This window comes from Oenanthe melanoleuca, chromosome 1 (assembly GCF_029582105.1).
Source record: "Oenanthe melanoleuca isolate GR-GAL-2019-014 chromosome 1, OMel1.0, whole genome shotgun sequence".
Classification (NCBI taxonomy): Eukaryota; Metazoa; Chordata; class Aves; order Passeriformes; family Muscicapidae; genus Oenanthe; species Oenanthe melanoleuca.
The window spans coordinates 51,462,752-51,481,318 of record NC_079333.1 but is presented as its reverse complement, the minus strand read 5'-3'; the positions used below and the strand labels follow the sequence as shown (position 1 = coordinate 51,481,318).

The following is an 18,567-nucleotide window of genomic DNA, read 5'->3' as shown; positions in this document are numbered from 1 at the left end:
GTTTCCATGTGTTCTGAATTACTATGTAGGTGTCTGCACAGGACTGTTCTGTATGAGCCCCATTTATAGCATTTTGTCCAAACTAGCTTTTAACAACTTGCTGGGGGGAGGATGGAAGAGGGAATAATGAGGAGGCTTATTCCATACCTAAATCCTTATATTTATGGGAATGTTAAATGAGAAATCATTTATCTTCTTCCAAAATGACATGCATGAAACCCTTACCAAATAGTCAAAGCGGATCAAACACCAACTTTCCTATACTGCATTTTTTTCACTAATTCTTCACTAACAGTAGAAGCTCTGAAGATACTCAGTGGGTCGACCTTCTGTGATGCTGAGAGGCCACAGGACAGCACATGAGCTCAGTGTCTCTCCAAGGTGGAGCAATGGGAATTCACCAGTTTCATAACAAGACTTTGGGGTTTGGTACCAACCTCTTGTTCCTACAACATGGCAACACCACCTTGGCAGCTCTTCCCAAGGTGCTCTCCATTCCTTTTATTTCACAAGAGTCCTACCCACACCCAGATTATTTTATTATTTATTATTATTTATTTTATTTAGAACCAGGGCTATGCACTATTGGAGGCAACAGCAGCATGAGCTACACTCAGCCTGTTAAACAATGCTAGGTGTCACTATTAATTTGTGCTGCCATATCCAACTTGAGAGACCACTGGCAGGCTTGAAATGAGAGACCGCAGTGCCATGCAATGCAGAGATGGATATAAAAGTATTGGTGGCAAACTAAACCAGTTTAGCATTTCTTAGACCAATAGAATGTTGTTTTGTGTGGTTTATTTTTATATTATTGTCAGTTTTATGTCTTAAATGTTAAGATTTTCACTATTTTTCTTTTTTCTTGTAAGACATAAATAAGAAAAGGTATAAGAAAATAATTTTTTATTAAAAATACTTTTTTTTTTTTTACTTCTAATCACTTTCTGCAAGTGGCCATTTCCTGCAGCTGATAGAAATTTGGTATTGTTAGAGATTTTTGAAGAGAAAATTCCAACACACCAAAGCATTTTCCACAAAATGTTAAAGGAAGAGGCCTCCAGTTATGGGGTAGATTTAATTGTCCCACAGTGTCTACATTGAGGGGAACACAGAGCACCCCATCCCAGTTTTGTGGTTGAACCTGATTCAGAAGAGACAAAGAGCTGGTCTGCCAGGTTAGAAAGCTTGGCTAACAAATCAATTCTGCACCATCCTCTTGTAAAATCTGCCACAGACTGAGTGGACTCAGTGATTTAAGGGAAGACTTGTTTGGTTTTTTGGGGTTTTTTTGGCTGGGTGAGATCTTGGTTCACACCTACATGGGTGGATATTTGCACTTCTACAAGTGATAGGGAAAGAGATAGATGTTCACTTCCAAACACAAAATGAGTAGACATGCATGACATGATACAGGAGCACACCTACAACTTCTCCCTTTACTCTCACTCTATAGACACTACCACTCAGCTTTCCCATATCAGCATCTCCTCACAGGCAGCATTCAAAATGCTTCTAAACGCTCCTTTTGCATCATTATGGAAACTCTCATCAGGTTGGAAACCACCTCTTGACCGTCTCTGTGTGTAAGTTCAAAGTTACTGTATTCGATGTAAATAAACAAGCGACGGGCAGCACTGGGGAGGCTGGCGAAAGCTCAGCACAAGACTTCAAATTAAAGGCTGTAACAGCGGATATTCCAAGACCGCATGGATAGTGAGGATGTCCATACATCCAACAGCCTCTCTTGACTTCCACTGGACATGGAGCGCTGCACCTTTAGCCCGGGAAGCACTGATGTGCGGCGGTGAAGGTGCTGAAGGAGTTTCGGAGCCAGCAGCCCCCGGAGGCGGTGTCCCGGTTCGGCTGGCAGGGGCAGGGCAGGCTGTGCCCGCGGTGTCCCGGCTGGCAGGGACAGGGGCAGGAGCAGGGGCAGGGGCAGGGACAGGGGCAGAGACAGGGACAGGGGCAGGGGCAGGTGCAGGTGCAGGGGCAGGGGCAGGGGCAGGGGCAGGGGCAGGGGCAGGGGCAGGGACGGGCAGGGGCAGGGACAGGGACGGGCAGGTGCAGGGCAGGGGCAGGGGCAGGACAGGGGCAGGGACAGGGGCAGGGCAGAGCAGGGGCAGGGACAGGGGCAGGGGCAGGGGCAGAGCAGGGACAGGGACAGGGACAGGGGCAGGGGCAGGGACAGGGGCAGGTGCAGGGGCAGGGACAGGGACGGGCAGGGGCAGGGGCAGGGGCAGGGAGCAGGGACAGGGACAGGGGCAGGGCAGGGCAGGGGCAGGGCAGAGCAGGGGCAGGGACAGGGACAGGGACAGGGCCAGGGCAGGGCAGGGCCGGCCGTGCCCGGGCCGGGCCCGCAGGAGGGAGCGGGCGCGGCGGGCGGTGCCTCCCCCGGCGCGGGGCGGGGGCCGGGCCGGCCGAGCGAGCGCTGCTCTCGCTGGCGCTGCTGTCTCTGTCGCTGTCTCTGCTCTCGCTGGCGCTGCTGCCGCTGTCTCTGCTGTCGCTGCTCTGGCTGTGGCGGCTCTCTGTGTCGCGCAGGGCGGGCGCGGAGCCCCCCAGCCCCGCCGCCATGGAGAAGCCTCCCGGCGGCGAGGAGGAGTGCGTGGACTCGGGCGCGGAGACGGGCGGGTGAGTGCGGGCGGCTCTCCCGGGCTGCACTTGTTGCCGGCGGGGCTGGGCTGGGTTGGCGGCTTCGTGTCCCGGGCTGAGCTTCCCTCCGGCGGCCGGCAGCATCCCGGTCTGCCCCGAGACTCCTTGGCTTGCCTTTCCGGTGCTCCTGCCGTCCAGGGACTCCTCCGGCGTGACCCCCGGCGAGGCATCACCGTGCTCCCCCTGCCCCGGGGAGCTGGCGTTCCCTGCGGTGGAGCAGTCCCCGCCGCCGTGCTGCTGCACACGGGGAGGAAGGCTCGGAGAGGCCGTGGCTGTGGGATTTTAGTCTGATCCCCAGAGCACGCTGTGGGGGCTCGGCGGTGCTGCCCGCGCTCTGCTCCGCGGGCTGAGGATGCGCTGCTCAGGGCTCGGCACCGCACCTGTATCCCAGGGATAGTGCCGATGAAATAGTCTGGAAGCGTGTCCAGGACCTGTCCTCTCCTTCTGGCAGTGACACCCAGACAGCATCAGGCAGGGAGAACTGACTCCTTAGAAGGACCATGGAGAGCCTTCTACAAAAGCAAGTTAGATTTGTAGGCACCCTGAAAGTGGGTTGCTGTTGTGATTTTCGTTGTGATACTCACCATGCTAACCTGTGAACTGCTATGAACTTTTCTGGTAATGTCATCTCAGTCAAGGAAACTTTATTTTTTCCCCCTGACTTCATGACCCTGCTGCCAGAGGTGTGCTGTGTTTATTAGCTGGATGACTTCTGAGTTAATGGAGCTGCAAGGGTGATCCATGGGATCTCCCATTCAGCTCACACCTTCAGCCCATCTCTGTGGGAGAGAAAGAGAAATGCTTTCTAGCCTGTCCTACATGCTGCTGCCATGGTATCTTGTCAGGAATGGCAGTGAGCCTTTGATCCTCCTCTGCCTCCAGAAGGGCAAAAGGAGTTTGCATACTCCTGCTAAGGCTGCTCTTTCCTGAGTATTATTCTCCTCACTCCCTGCTCCTCCAGCTGTTTCTCTCCAAGCTCCTTGCCTGATGCATCTTCTTTGGCCTCTAGGCTGACTCCTGCAAAACTGTAAAGCTACTTCTTGCACAGTGGTGTCAGGTGTACAACACCAAACTGAAGTAGCAATATTTCAAATAAAAATCTAAAAGGTGAAAATGGCATATGATAATCTTTTTCATACATCCAGCTAGTAATTCAAATAATTTTTTAATCTCTTCTGTAGTCTGAGAAGTTAAGGACTTTTCCCATCACCTTGTATTGTGGGTGCACCTAGTAGTAAAAGCTTTAAAATACTTTATGTGACTTAAGTTCAGATGAAAAAATCCAGGCCTCTTTTCCAGATATAGGTTAGTGCCCATTAGGGACATGGGTAAAAGGAAGATAAAGTAATCAGTGAACTCATGCCTGGTTCAAAGCTCAGAAACCCCTTGATTGGTCAAGTCACTCTTAATTTGCTGTATTTATCTGTAATGGAAAAACCTGGATTTCCTTGGGACATGCACTTGGAAGGATTTGACCCAGCTGGTGACATTAGCCTTTAGACCTCAGGGACAGCTGCTTGTGTCTGGTGTTGATGAGGTGCAAAAGCTGATGATTTTATGAAGCATCTCTGCCCTGTGTGTGACACTGGAAATATAGGTTTGTGGAAGAGTCTGGCTGAGGAATTTGAACAATGACATATGGCAATTAATAACTGCAGTGCTTTGCACTGACGTTTATTTTGAAAAGCAATGGGTCTCTGCATTTCAATTATTATTTTTAGTTTTGTTTAGCAGCTATTTAATTCTGATAAACATGGTGCGTATGTCTCTTTCACAATGTTTATATTTCAGCTTTCTCACCAAACCAACTGTTCACAGCACTTGCTTTTCCCTGTTACCAGAAGATGTATTTGCATTGTCTCAGGCCCATCACAGCTATTGCTAAATTGAACTGTACTCCTTTTTCTCCAATTACTCAAGGGTAAAAAAAATTAAAAAAAAAAAAATTAATTAACTATTCTGAGCTTCAGCAATCATCCTCTGAAAGAATAAGGAGGAGCAACTGTCAGAGTGGTTCAGTAACAGTTTTGCATGGAGTGGTCCCTTTCTGTCACTCAGGGAACAATAGTGGATAGTGACTGTGGTAAATCCAGGCACTGCACGCCCTTGTCATCTCAATGATTGTATGTAATGATGTGTGAGCTCTTGCAGGAGCCTGGGCTGCTGAAGCTGCTTAGAGCAGCTAACAAATTGAACACATCAAGTACTCCACAGGGCATATGTTGCTTAAGGTTTTGTTGTGGCTGCCAGCTACAAAAGCAGGCAAAACTCTCTGCTAAAGGCAAGATCAATTACAATTCAAACCCTTCATTTTCCTAATCCTTTGGAAAATATGTTCCTCTTACTGCATTTGCCTTGGTAAATAGTGTTGGCAAAGAGTCTTCTGAACAAAAATAGCATATTTGGAGTTCTTGAATCCAATAAGAATGGATTGAGCTGGTGTTGTCAAGTACCTAAATAAAGGGTGCAGAACATATAAGCCAATTAGTTTATATTGGCTGTTTATTAATGAGATTTGAGATAGTTTCACCATCCCTGATCTGAGACACTTTGCCTATACAAATTGTATCTTCTCAGGAAACACATTTTGGGAGTTTTTGGTATAAAAACCTTATTTCATCTGCTACTCTTAAACTTTTGGTCCAGAAGTATGGGACACAGTGCTTTCTCTGGTAATGGTCTTAGTAGTGGATTTTTACTATACAACCTGACATTTTAGGAAAACTAATATAGTCTTTCTGTGGTCTTTTATAGAAATAAAACAGAGAGGAAAAACAAGTGAAAGAAAGATTGAAGAGAAGGTTAATGTGTAGATTTACAGAACTGTAGTTAAATGGCAAAGAAAAACAAAAAAGTGAGAAAAATAACAGTTACTTAAAATGAATTGTAGAAATATTAATTTTAACATTTTCTTCATTTTACAAGCCATGCAAATACCATTATTTCACTGTCTTCGAACAGCAGAGCAAAGATGACAAACTAAGGCAATTTTAGAAGTTGTTAGGCATGCCTGATTTTGAGGCAAGGAGACAGATTGGCTACCACTGGTATCAAGGACAAAGCATCAGTTTAATTCACTGCATTAAGGACCAATACCCCAAGTGAATGTGGAAAAACAGGTAGTTTGTCAGTCCTAAACATCAATGTTCTCAACATTTCAACATCCATGACAGTTCCCAGCAGAAGTTTACTTGTTCTCTTAGGCAGCTGTAAGAGCCCATGTCTTAAAAGGGTCACACTTTATTCATTAGCTTACTGATCCTGGCCGAGTCACAAATTGTTTGAGCCTCTGTTAACTTACCTCTTAAGCAGATCAAAAAAACCTTTCTTTAATTGTTGTAGTTCAGTAAAAGGTGTGGGGTTCTAAAGTAGAAAATACACTTGTTAATAGAAGATAAGGCTGCCTATGAATATATATATGTATATATATATATATGTATATATATATATGTATATATGAAGTTTTACCCCACTTAGAGGTAAAATATCAAGAATACTGTAATCCATGTATGTCCTCAGTCAGAATAGGTCACTTAAATTATCAAATGAATAGTTGAATGGTTTATTGGGATGAGAGGTTGCTTTCCTGTCTCATGTTTCTGACTTTAAGGAATTCAACTCTTATGACTTCGTGTGGCAGTCCTACAAACTGACATGTCACTCTCTTGTCACATATTTCATGCATCTGTGAGAAACTCACAGGAACACAAACCACTGATGTTGAAAGCTATTTTAGGGCCTATTTTTACCTTGGGGCTTCTTTTGTTTTGGTTTGGGTATTGGAGGTCGTTTTGCTGTGGGTTTTCTGCTGACACTTTCACTTCACATACAGAGCCATCAGTCCAGATATGCCATGAAACTCAAGTTGTCTCTGATTTGACATTTAAATAACGTAAAGTTGAGCTGTTTGTCACAAACTGGGCACCATTTCCAACCAGATTTACTCAGTGAAGTGAAGCTGCTTCGTTGGACATCAGGGCAGGCAGACCTGTGAGTGCCAGGCACTGGAGCAAGGCACGGAAAGCAAGGCTGAAACAGCCTTTAAGTCACATTCTGGAGGCTGTGAGTTCTGTGCTGAATCTGTAATTTTTAGGTCCCAGCAAGCAGCAAGGTTCACCTCAGCTAAGTGTAGCTGTGTGAATGTTTGATGTTTGGTATAAATTAGATTTGTTCTGTTGTTAATTAAGAGACCCAGGACCTCAGGAGGAGGTCTGGGATGGGTGGGTACATGCCAGCTGATGTGTCCCTCTGGGAGTGCTCTGTGAGGGAGAGGTGAGCAGGGTGTGCAGCCAGGTGTGCTCACTAAAGCACAGGGTGCTCCTGCCTCATCAGGTGCTTTCTGGAAGATGACACACAACTTTTCATACCTTATGCAACAATGGTGTCTCTCACGTGGAGTCTCAAGCATTGCTGTTGGTAATAAGCCCCAGAGTGTACTGGTTAGAGCTGCCTAAAGGGAATCCATCATCTGCCTTTGTCACTTGCCTGGAAATCCAGAGCAAGGAGTTCAGAGACAAGTTGCTGTGAGTAACTCTCAAGTAGAAGCACCATGAGGGTAACAGATTTGTGCTGGACTGGTATTAGTGAAGCAGATTGCAATCTGACCTGCAGGAATTTGGTGATAAGAAACCCAGGACAGAGCTATAAAGCCAAACTTTCTAATTTATGTCTGAAGCTTTAACTGCTATAAAATGTGTGTGCCCTGTGGTGCACTTTCTGAGGGAGGGAAGGAAAAGAAGCTATTAAATACAGTACTTAATATGAAACAGTGAAATGTGCCACTACTCTAGGTAGAGAAGGCATGGGAAATGTGGATCCAGCAGGTTCCATTCCATCAGTCCTAGGCAAGCAAAGGATGCAGAGAGTGGAAGAGATTGTAAACTTTCCACTATTTCATTTTGGGGAGAGAGATTAAGGAGCCCTTGCAATGGAGACTGCAGGCATGTTGGGGTATAGTGTTATGTTAGAACTACTTGAGATGTGTTTGTTTCACACAGCAGGCTGCCTTTGGGGCTGTTGCACAGCTCAGAGACCTTGGCTCCAGCCACACCAGTGCATTAAACAGCATGTAGGGGTATCCCTGAGCACAGGACAATTTTCCATATTGTTGGATCCTTAAAATGGTTTGATGGCATCAGTTTGAATGGGGCCAGCTAGCTCTCTCCCATGTCCTTCTGGGTATGTTTTACCATGGGCCAGGAGCTTGTTTTCCACGTTGCCATGGTTCAGGGATCATTCCCAGCAGACAGCTTGCCAGGGTGTTTTGGAAGGCAAAGGTTTTACTGGTACAGGTGCAGAGTGCTCAGGGCACTTGGCCTGGCTCCCAGGCAGCTCCCTTGGGACTGTTTGTTTATGGCTGCAGCTGGCAGTGCTGTAGCTGTGATAACATGGTGCTGTGCCACAGTGCCCAAGGAACCCAAGCACCGTGTCATGCTGGAGTTGCATTGCTGCATTGTGTGAGCCAGAGCTGTAAAAGAGCTGTGCTCTCACCCAAATAAACGGGCTTACAGTGTTTTTATGTACCACACTCAGCAGCTGCAAGGTGCACTAGCAGCTTCTTGCTGGTATTCAGTGGAATGCTTCCCTCTCTTGGATATTTTGAGGCTCTGTATCGACAATCAGCAGTGAGAGGTGCACACAGATCTCAGAGGATTGTTCAATATCTTTTGTGCTCCTGATGCTCTTACCAGGTCTAATAAAGCACAAGTCAGATCCTTCAATGGTGGTAATGGGAATTGAGGTCCCACCTTTATCACAGGCTTCTCTTGACATCTTCACAGCTCCTCTTTGCTGGTGGGCTGACCATTGAGCACCTTTTCTCTCCAGACTGATATGTCTTTTGACTGAGCTATAAGCCTTCCTTTTCAGTGCCTCACACTGGTTCAATACCCTGTTTGATAATTTTCTTCTCATTATGTGCCTGTAAAGGGAACAGTCCTCTATTTGTTCACCTTCTGTCATGGATTTTTTTTTCCTTTTGTCTATAATCTAACATCTATCAGAGGAAATAGCTGACTGCAAGACCACATAATAGGCCTGGAACCTGTGAGCCCCAGTGTGATCCCAGGTGTCACCATTAAAGCACAGGAGTGCTTTACTCTTGAGTTATCCTGTTGGGAAAATCCTCTTCCAAGGGAAATGATAGAAGGCAATACTCAGGATGTTTAAAACAGGAATGAAAAGAACAGAAAGGAACACAGTTACCTGATGTCTGCAGAGCCTGTATGCCCCAGGAGTTGTTTATTTCAGTATTTGATTTTTCTAATGCATGATTTTGTAAGGGAATGTTGTGTGCGCCAGTCTAAAAAGCTTAAAAGACTTATACTAACTTCAGAATTGAGTGTCCTAAATAGCTGAAAGAAAAAAAATTAATGTCTAAGAAAAAAAATTAATTTATAAGCCACTTACCAATGTATTCCATGAATCTAAATGGTTTCTTCTAATATTTTGAGAACAATAATGATTTTGCTAGTGCTGTTCAGTTTGGTTTTGTTTGGTTTTTTTTTTTTTTTTTGTTCTCAAGGACTAGATTCAAGACAAAGAAAGGAGCTGGAGGGAGAAAAAAAGGTGATTCAGGTCCTGAGAGCACACAGAGAGACTCCTATTCATCCCATATGGTTTTAGCCATGTGGCCTAGAGTTCTACATTAGAAATGTGGTTTCTGTAGGCTTCTTGTCTAGACAACAACTAGGGATATTTCAGACCTCTCTTTTATTGACAGTAGAGGAGGGTACAGCTCTCATTTCAGTATCTGTGTTTGACATAAGCCTTTGAGCCTAATTACCCTTTTTTTTAATTTGTGGATGCCAGTTATGCAACAAACATGAATTAAATATTAGCTTGAACCATATTAGAACTACAAAAAAAAACTCCTGCAATACAATTCTAAAGTCTATTAAAATGTGTCTGTGCAGTTAGTCTCCAAGCACACTGTTGTCTCCTCCTTTCTCACCCCCCATCTTTTTATTTTTCCTCTTGTTTCATTTTTAAAGTCCTGCATGTACATAGGCTGCTACTCCCTCAGTTCAGGACTCATTAATTCTCCATGTCCTATAATGTGCCTGCAGCACTTTGGGATAATAACAGTGTGAAGTAATAGGATGCTGTTCCAACTTGCAGTAAGCAAAAGGCAAAATGTTGTCTTGCTTCCTTCCGAAATACAAGCAGTGCAGATTCATTTTGAATTAGCTGCCAAGTGCTGAACATAGATACATTGAAGGACAGCCCCAGGCTGTTTTCAAACAGAAGTGCAGACTAAATGAATCCTTGCTTGGGATGCTTGGAGGCAGCTGGATGTATATTGCTTGCCTCTAGGCTTATGAAGAGTGACATGTTACACAGTTTTCACACCCTTTCAAATATACATGGTGCCAAATGACACTGATGTGACTTGCTGCTGCAAATACTATTTGATTTTATGGGCTGCATAGCACCTTAGCCAGCCCCTGGCACCACTTCCCTTGGTCCCTGCCCAGAGCCAGAGCAGTGGTGTGTGCATTGCCCAACAGTAGGAACAAGAAGGTCTCCTTCTCTGCTCATGTTGATGTCCAGGAGTTAGAAAGATAAATTAGAATTTATCAGTCAGTAGAATTGCCTTGGTAAGTTTTAGGGCTTGATGTGCTTCAGTGGTGTCAGATCTAGGGGCAGGTTAGCAAAGCCTGGGGACAGGGGTGTGCTGCTGTGAGTGGGCACAAAAAAGCAGAATTCATGGGCCACATTTGGCAGAACTCACAAGAGAAGGTAGAATACTGAGCAGTAACAGGACTGTATGACTGGCAGTAAATGAACCCTGATTTCTTTGCTTGCTGAAATGTATGAGTGGTGTGGAGCTTTGATGATCAGGGAGCCAGCCTGTTGTGGCCCACACCAGCTCCCTGCTTTGCAGAAATCAGACAAAAGAAATGGAAACACCTCCTCTTGGTGTGTAAATTGGTGCTGTACATGGCACCAGTGTGAGATCACATTTGGGATAACAATGTCCTTACTGCCTCTGCCCTTCCCAGCTACATAAGGGTCCTGGGGGAACTGGTTGAGGGGCAGCACTCGATTCACGGAGGAGCTGCTGTGGAGCAGCTCTCTGTGGGGTGCCTGAGAGTGGCTGCTAATGACCTAAACCTGTGGTCTCTGCCTCTGGACAAAGATGTTTCCTTGCTCTTGGCCTTATCCAAGTGGCTAAGAGTATACAGGATTAGCAAAGAAGAGAGCTGCAAGCTCCCACCAGCATCTCTTTCCCCAGCATTGTCCAGATCTTTTCCAAAAACTGTGAAAATCTCATGGCACTTGACGGTATTGGTGAGTCATTTTTTCATGAGTTTTCTGAAAAATTGAGGTTATGTCATCTTTCACAAGCCCAGCAGGATTGGCAGGAATTGGGGGTAGTTCCTCATCTTCTCACCCAACCAGTAGTTTTGGCATCTGAGTACTGAGTGCAAAGCTGTGAAATACGGGGATGACTGTAATTGCTTTTCTCTTCTGCAGACATATGTCCATATTAAAATTAAAAGTAGATGCTATAGATATGTGGGATTGGTGTCCTTTATTCCCTTGGTTGCCTGGGAGCCTAGAGCCTGAGGGTATCCTGAGAATATGCTTAGATGGTCTCTACTTCCACACACATCTCTTGGGAGTCAAGGCTCTGTGGATTCTTTAATTTAAAGCAATGTTGCAAGCTTGCTGCAACTGTTGTATAGAACAAGCATTTAGGTTTGAATCCAAGAGCTGTGTCGGGGCTCCCTGAGCCCTGTGCTTGTTCAGGGCACTGCAGGGCACATGTGCTGAGTTCTGGTGGCAGAGTGCTCTGGTGCATGGGGTCTGCTCTGGGCACCCAGCCAGTGTGAGTGCAGAGCCTGAACCCCAAACACTCAAAGGTCATAGGTAGGGCCTCTGCTCTGGGAATTACTTTTTCCCCTCTTAAATATTAAGTGGTGGCACGTTTGTTTTACCTTATTATTTCTGAATCTTCAGGACACAAATGGGCTGTTTCAATCAGCTCAGAATGGGGTTTTTAGGAGTTTCAGTTTATGTGCAGCCAAAAAATTATTTGTACTGTTGCTCAAAATACTTAACTGCTCTGACTTTCTCACAGATAATCCAGTATGCCCTGAACTAGAACCAGTGGTTGTATAGTTTTATTGAGATGTCTTCAAGAAGGAAACGGTCTACTAAAGCAAAAAGATTTGTCATCTGAATGTTTACATTTTGTCATTCTATTTTTTTTCCTTCTCTGGCAGTTGTGACTGTAGAACTATAAAAATTCTGCTCATCAAATAGAGTTCTCCTAAAAAGAACTCCAAAAGCATAATCTGCAAAGCAGCATTTACAGGACATAAAGTGAGGAAGGAGAGGAGCTGAGACAAACTCAAGTAGACTTTTATTCCTAACCTGTGTCTGAAGCAGACTATTCCTTCATGATGGAGAGCCTTCTGAGCTTTTGTTTCCACACCTAGAGTTAGGTAGCATGAATAACCCCTAGATAAAACCAGAGTTACTTTACTCATTCTGCTTGCATATTTTCAAAATTCACATGAGATGCCAGCTTTTCTGAAGCAGCATTCAAAACCTTTTCCAGTTACTCTCTTAGCACAAAAAGAGTAGTAAGTGGGCATTAAACTATTTCAATAAGCACTGTGTGTTAATTCTGGTAATTTTTTAATTATATCTTTTATATTTAATGCATTCTAATTAAAATCTTTGTCTTGCAGGTCTGAGTACAGCCGTATGTCCTCTACCAGCAGTGAGTATAACTTTGAGATTCTTTTTTTAAATGGCTTATTGTATTTTCTTTTTCTTCTGCTTGCTAATATTTATTAACATCAACCTGGTGTTATTGGCAGAATTCACTTTGACTCAGTAAAGCCCCCATTCCATCTCTTCTTGGATCTATGTCTAGAAACAGTATAGAAAATTAAACTCTTTGAATATTTATGACCAAAATACAGCCATGTGTAAAGTCTTAAATATTGGCACTCACAAGGATGCAAGGCAAAATGGGAACAAAATCTATAGACACTGTATGGGCCAGTGTGAATGGGCCCTCAGGCCAAAGGAGTTTGCAGTGATGAATGTCATTAGAGCTGGGAATGCAGGAATAATTAAATGCTTATTGTAAGCTGATGCCAACAAAGCACTTCAGAGCAACTCTAGTGAAGTAGTTTTTTATTTCAGAGATGGTAGGTGCTCTAGTAAGTGCCACAGTCTTTCTAGGTATTTACAATGCCAGTTGATTTTCACGTTGTCCAACAGATAAAAGAAAAATTCCTGTGTTTGGATTATTTTTTCTTTATTTTTCACCAGTGCAAAATGATTATTTTTTTTAAGCAACAAGGAACACTTTTTCACTCCATACTTCCTTAGTTGTAGAACACACTGCACCCACAGCACTTTGAAATGCAATGATGCTTATTCGTGCATGACTGCTGGTATCTCTCCTTGTCCTGGTGTGAAGTGATGGCTGCCTCCCCAGTTCACACACAGACATCAGCTTTATTTATGCCAAGCAAGCACATCAAAAACTCCTAGATGACAAGTTGTGTTTTACAATCTGGATCTTTAAGCACCATGAAAATCAGAGGGGAAGAAAGCTGTCAGTTGTTTGCTCATTCACACATTCTGACTGAAGTGTGGTTGTTCTCCATCTCCCGTGGTCTGCACTGAAGGCTTTAATTGATTTCAGCAAGAGCTGGATGAGGCAGTGTTCATAATGTCTGACTCCTGAGCTGATGTGCCTGGCAAGGAGCTCGCTGTCTTCCCTCCATCTGCTCATGTGTGTGTCTGAGAAAGAGAGAATTTGGTGCAGCTTTTCCCTCAGTTCTGTTGTTTAAATAGAGTTCTGGATTCTCGCTGTCAGGCATAATTTTTGAAATGATTGGGAGGCAAAACCCAGGCAATCATTTTCTCTGTGACAGTGAAAGCATATTGGATTTGCCTGCTTACACCAGATGTGTGGCACAGCACCCTCTCAGCTCACAATTTCAGATGGTGGCTTGGGGAATATGCTGCCAAATTCCTCCACTTTTTAAAAGGGTGGTGACTCATACTGACTTGCTTAATGGAGGCAGATTAGTTCAAAAGGCAAGGTGCAAGAAGTTTTAAATTTCTCATTTAAAAACTTGGTTTGAATCCCTTAAAAACTGCATGACTGCTGCACATTTTACAAGTAAAGGTAGCAAATTGCATTTGTAAGCCTTGATTTTTATGAAATGAGGTGTTTCCAGGGGAATGAACCCTTTGTTACGTGGCAGCCACAGTGTGTCATGTCAGCTGTGTCTCCTCAGTGTCCTGCTGGCCACTGCTCTCCAGTGGATGTGGTGACTGCAGCTGTCTTTCAACACCAGTAATTTGTCAGTACAAGGAGGTATTATCATCCCAGCAAAGACACACAAGTTCAGGAGACAGAAAAGTCTCCTCCTTTCTCTTTTCTGCTTCCAAGGCAAATTATGGTGATAGAGCTTCACAAGTAGCAGTATTTAACTTTGCCTTTTGAGGGGTTTCTGTGGTTGGTTTGGTCAGACACTGCAGCAGTAACAGAAGCAGTTACATGAAAGAATTTTGGTAAAATAGAAATACTTTCATGTCAGAGGCTGGTAGTGAGTATGCAATACATTTTTTTAAAAAAGATTGTTGGAGAAGAGAGATTTTTTTTTTTTTTAAAGGTGATTTGGACCTTTAAATTTCTTTGGGGAAAAAAATCAATAGGTGGTATCATTCACAGTACAGAAAGCAGTCTAGTCAATGATGCTGCTAGGCCCTAGAGAAGCACAAAGTAAGATGTTGTAAATTATGAAGGAAGGAATCTCCATTACCTGCAGCTGCTTCACCTGAAGCTTCTATTCTAATGGAGTTTATCTAAACCAGAAGGATTACAGGCTAATTTTGTTTTACAGGGGTCCTATTTGGTGGTACCAGTGAGGCTCCAGTTTCAGTGTTTAACAAATGAATAGTCTTTTCATTTTCTGGACTGACTCCACTGGACAACAGTTTTTCACAGCCATACCAATAAAAGGTTAAGCAAGACTTAGCAGGTGAATCAACTGCAGCTGGGCAAACTGCAGGACTTTGCACCAATGCAAAGTTGTACAGGAATTCCAGACCCCCCCAAGTCAGAAGAAAAACCTCTTTGGCTGCTAAATGGCAGTGGCAGGATCATTCTGTGTTTATTTCTAGTACTTTTTTCCCTGAGCACATGGCAGCAGTTATTGTGGTCAGTGTACTTCTTCAGCACTTCAAAGCCCTGCCTGGTGGATTGGTTGGACCTTGGGTTTTAGGCAACCTCTCACTTCTTTTCTTCTTTGCCCTTGTGTCCCAGCTTCAGACAACCAAAAATGCTTTTTACTGGCAGCATTCACCTAATATTTGTGGTTTTGTACAGTAGGTAATTTGGAGAAGAGCACCAGAGTTTGCAGAGTGTGTGTATTTCAGCAAGAAAAGGCAGCAGGTGCCTGCTGTGCAGGATCTGGCTGTTGTCAGGGTGACTGTGTGCCACTTTGCCCTGTCTTATTGAGTAAAAAGGTCACACAAACCTTTCTGCAGAATGATGCATCTGGCATATTACAGCTTTCAAAGGTTCAGCAGTGTGATTTCAGTGAAGAGAAATACCTTTTTTTTAACTTGAATTCTGATATATGTAGTTACTTTTACATTTGTTCTTTAGGAGAAAGAGTCTTTATCTTGTTGGGATATTTTGCCTATTGGTGTGCTCTTCATTAATCTAGGAAATGTATTAACCTTCTTTTTCCTAATACTTTCACTTACCTTTACAATTATGATTTTCAGTTACCATTAGGAATCCCTAATTCTATATGAGAGAGAATGTGCTCACACCCACAGAAGGGACCTTTACCTGAAATACAACATATAGAGACCAAGTATATAAAGACTGTAAGTGGCATATGGATACAGACAGTCAGAATCACAAAAAAATAATTAATTAGCATGGGTTGGCACAATAAACAGGAGTGTCAGTACATCATAATTTTAATTATCTTCAGATTGCTTTGAGCTATGTGTTTCAGGGATGATTTTCAGCTAGGGAGGAGGAGTTTTGTTGGGGGCTGCTTATTGCCTCTTCTGCTTAATCTTTGCATTGATGATAATGGCTCCTCAGAAAGACCCAAACCAGAAATTGGCATTTTGAAACATGACTTTTGTCATTTCTAACACTCACAAAGGATGAGAGGAAATGGCCTCAAATTGCACCAGGGGAAGTTTATATTATATATTTAGATATTAGGAAAAATTTCTTCACTGAAAATGTGGCCAGGCATTGGAACAGGCTGCCCAGGAAAGTGGTGGGGTCACCATCCCTGGAGCTGTGTGGATGTGGCACTTGAGGATGTGGTTTAGTGGTGAACAGGGTAGTGCTGGGTTAATGATTGGATTCAATGATCTTAGAGGTGTTTTCTAACCTTAACGATTCTATGATTTGAAATATTCACTCCTAGTCAGTCCCAGAGCCAATATAGCTAGATTGTCTTAGAAATAATTGTGGAAGTGAGAGATTTTTTTTTTTCTTTAACCATTTTTAGCCTGGCAGTCAGATAACTGCCTGGATACACGTTTGTACTGGTTAGCTAAGTTGGTAAATGAAATATAAAAATGGTCCTATGGGATAAGATGCAAGTTTCTGGAAGAGTTTAGAGCATTTGAAATTGTAGAGCCCTGTAGCACGCAGTAGTTCAGGTTGTGCTTCTCAGTGAGGTAAAGGGCTGTCACTCACCTGCTTTGCAGTTGGAATGCTGGTAATTCATCTTCCCTGCTCCCCTGCCTTTCCTTTAGCAGCCAGGAAACAATTGAGTCCTTGTAGGGTGTTCATATTCTTTTGTGGCAAACCTGAGAGCTGGGGTATTAAAATTTTTATTTCCATGTTGCACATAGCCATGTTCCTAGCCCATGGAATTTCACTCACTTTCTGGTTCTAGAAATTGAACACAAGAAAGTTTGTTTTGGCAGATATAAAGCATGTGGGTTACTGCACATGTTTCTTTTTAATAAATGCTCTGTTTGATATTCTGCTCCTACGCTGGTACAAATTCAGATCTTTGCTTGGGGCTTTGGTCAAGGTTTGGCCAACATTTTGTCAGTGTCATCTGCTTCAGCTCCCTGGGCTTGTGACCCTGTGGGAAGCCTACACGAGAGCAGGCTCCTGCCAGAGCCTGCAGAGCCCACACTGGAGAGGGTTTGCTGGCAGGGTTTGTGACCCCACGGGAGACCCAGGCTGGAGCCCCTTCCTGAAATCCTGCACCCCAAAAAGGGAACCCACGCTGGAGCTTGGAAAGAGCTGCAGCCATGGGAAGGAGACACTGGAGAAGTTCCTGGAGGACTCTCTCCCTTGGGAGGGACCCCACCCCTCTCCCTGAGAAGGAAGCAGCAGCAGAACAATGTGATGAACTGACTGTAACCCCCAATTCCCATCCCTGTGTGCCACTGCAGGCAAGGAGGTGGAGAATTGGGAGTAAACTTAATCCCAGGAAGGAGGGAGGGGTGGGGGAAGGTGGTTTTAAGATTTGTTTTACTTCTCATTACCCTACATTTATTCTGATTGGTAATAAATTCAGCTAATTTCCCAAAATCAAGTCACTTTTGCTCATGACAGTGATTGGTGTCTGATCTCTCCCTGTCCTTATCTCATGAACCTTTCATTAAATTTTCTCTCCCCAGCCCAGCTGAGGAGGAGAGTGATGTTGTGGTTTTGGTGGGCACCTGGTGTCCAGCCGGGTCAACCCACCGCAAGATGCCTTGTAACAAAAGCAGGGGGAGAAATTCCTGTTTCTTGTGTATCATTTCAAAATCTGGCTTCAATGAACTGCTAAATGGGATGCAAACTAACCAGCAGCAGGAAGGGGAGTGGGTCTGATTTTGGCTTTGAAAAATCTGTCACAAAGCTTTCATAATATAGTTGTCTACTTTAAGTTAGGCTGGTTCTGAGTGATTCTGAACCAGGCACTGCTGGACTGGGTATCTTCTAAGTCTGTTTCTACAAACAATCCAATTTAATGAGTGTAAGGATATAATTATATTCTTTTATTGCTATACAAAGATACACTGTAGTATATTGTTTCTTATTTCCATAGAGAACAGAGATGTTTCTACAATGGCTGGCAATAAGCTGTATTAAATACAATTATAATAACAATTTACAACAGGCTTTCCCAGCATCATACTGTATTTCCAGGAGGTGTTATTATAAAAGGAAGACTAATTAAAATATGAGGGAAAATGCAAGGAGAAATTAGACCCAAATCATGTAGAGTCTTAGCCTGCAGCATCTGTCAGTGTTGCAAATTCAGGTGTTTTATATAGTAATGAAATCTGAAGTGTCAGCTCCTGTGGAAAATAAAGCTGTGGAAAACATAATACATCTCCTGCTTATCTTGCCTGGCTCATGTTATGATGCCAGGGGTAAAATGCAGTGCTGCTTCCCACTGTGGCAGGGTGAAGAAGGAAAATGCCACTGGTACATGCGACCTAGCAGTCTTTGGCTGAGCAAAACATTTATGTAGCTTCATGTCATTAGATTCCACTGTGATGAAGGACCAAATTCTGCATACAGGATAGAAAAGAACAGCACTGATCCACAGAGAGCTGAGCTTGGAAGGCACCTCTAGAGATGAGGCACAGCCATGTGTGAGGACATGCACAAAGGATGTGTAATTTCAAATCAAACCTAGATTTGATTTTTGCATTGCAAGTGGCATTTACCACAAACACAGCACTGCCTTGTTAAGACTGAATTTCCTGTTCAAATTTGTCTGGCTTGGAGTGACCTATGTATCTTTGATTTTTGTAAAATTCAGAGTTTCATTCTTTGGGATCATTTAGCTTGCACCAAGCTGTGTGTCCCATGGCTTAATTACTTTGTACTGGCTTGGTGCTAGATTGGGATTTCTGTATCAAGGACGTGCAAGTGTACCCTAAACA

At 43.8% G+C, this 18,567-nt stretch overlaps 1 protein-coding gene across 1 annotated transcript in view; it reads left to right on the top strand.

Moving 5' to 3' along the window:
* The first annotated feature begins 2,572 nt into the window (after window positions 1–2,572).
* Window positions 2,573–18,567, top strand: part of FAM124A (family with sequence similarity 124 member A) — a 36,164-nt gene continuing 20,169 nt past the window's right edge. Inside the window, exons 1-2 of the mRNA XM_056498045.1 lie at window positions 2,573–2,631; window positions 12,354–12,385. Of these exons, the coding sequence (XP_056354020.1) occupies window positions 2,573–2,631; window positions 12,354–12,385 (91 nt within the window). The remainder of the gene's footprint in view (window positions 2,632–12,353; window positions 12,386–18,567) is intronic.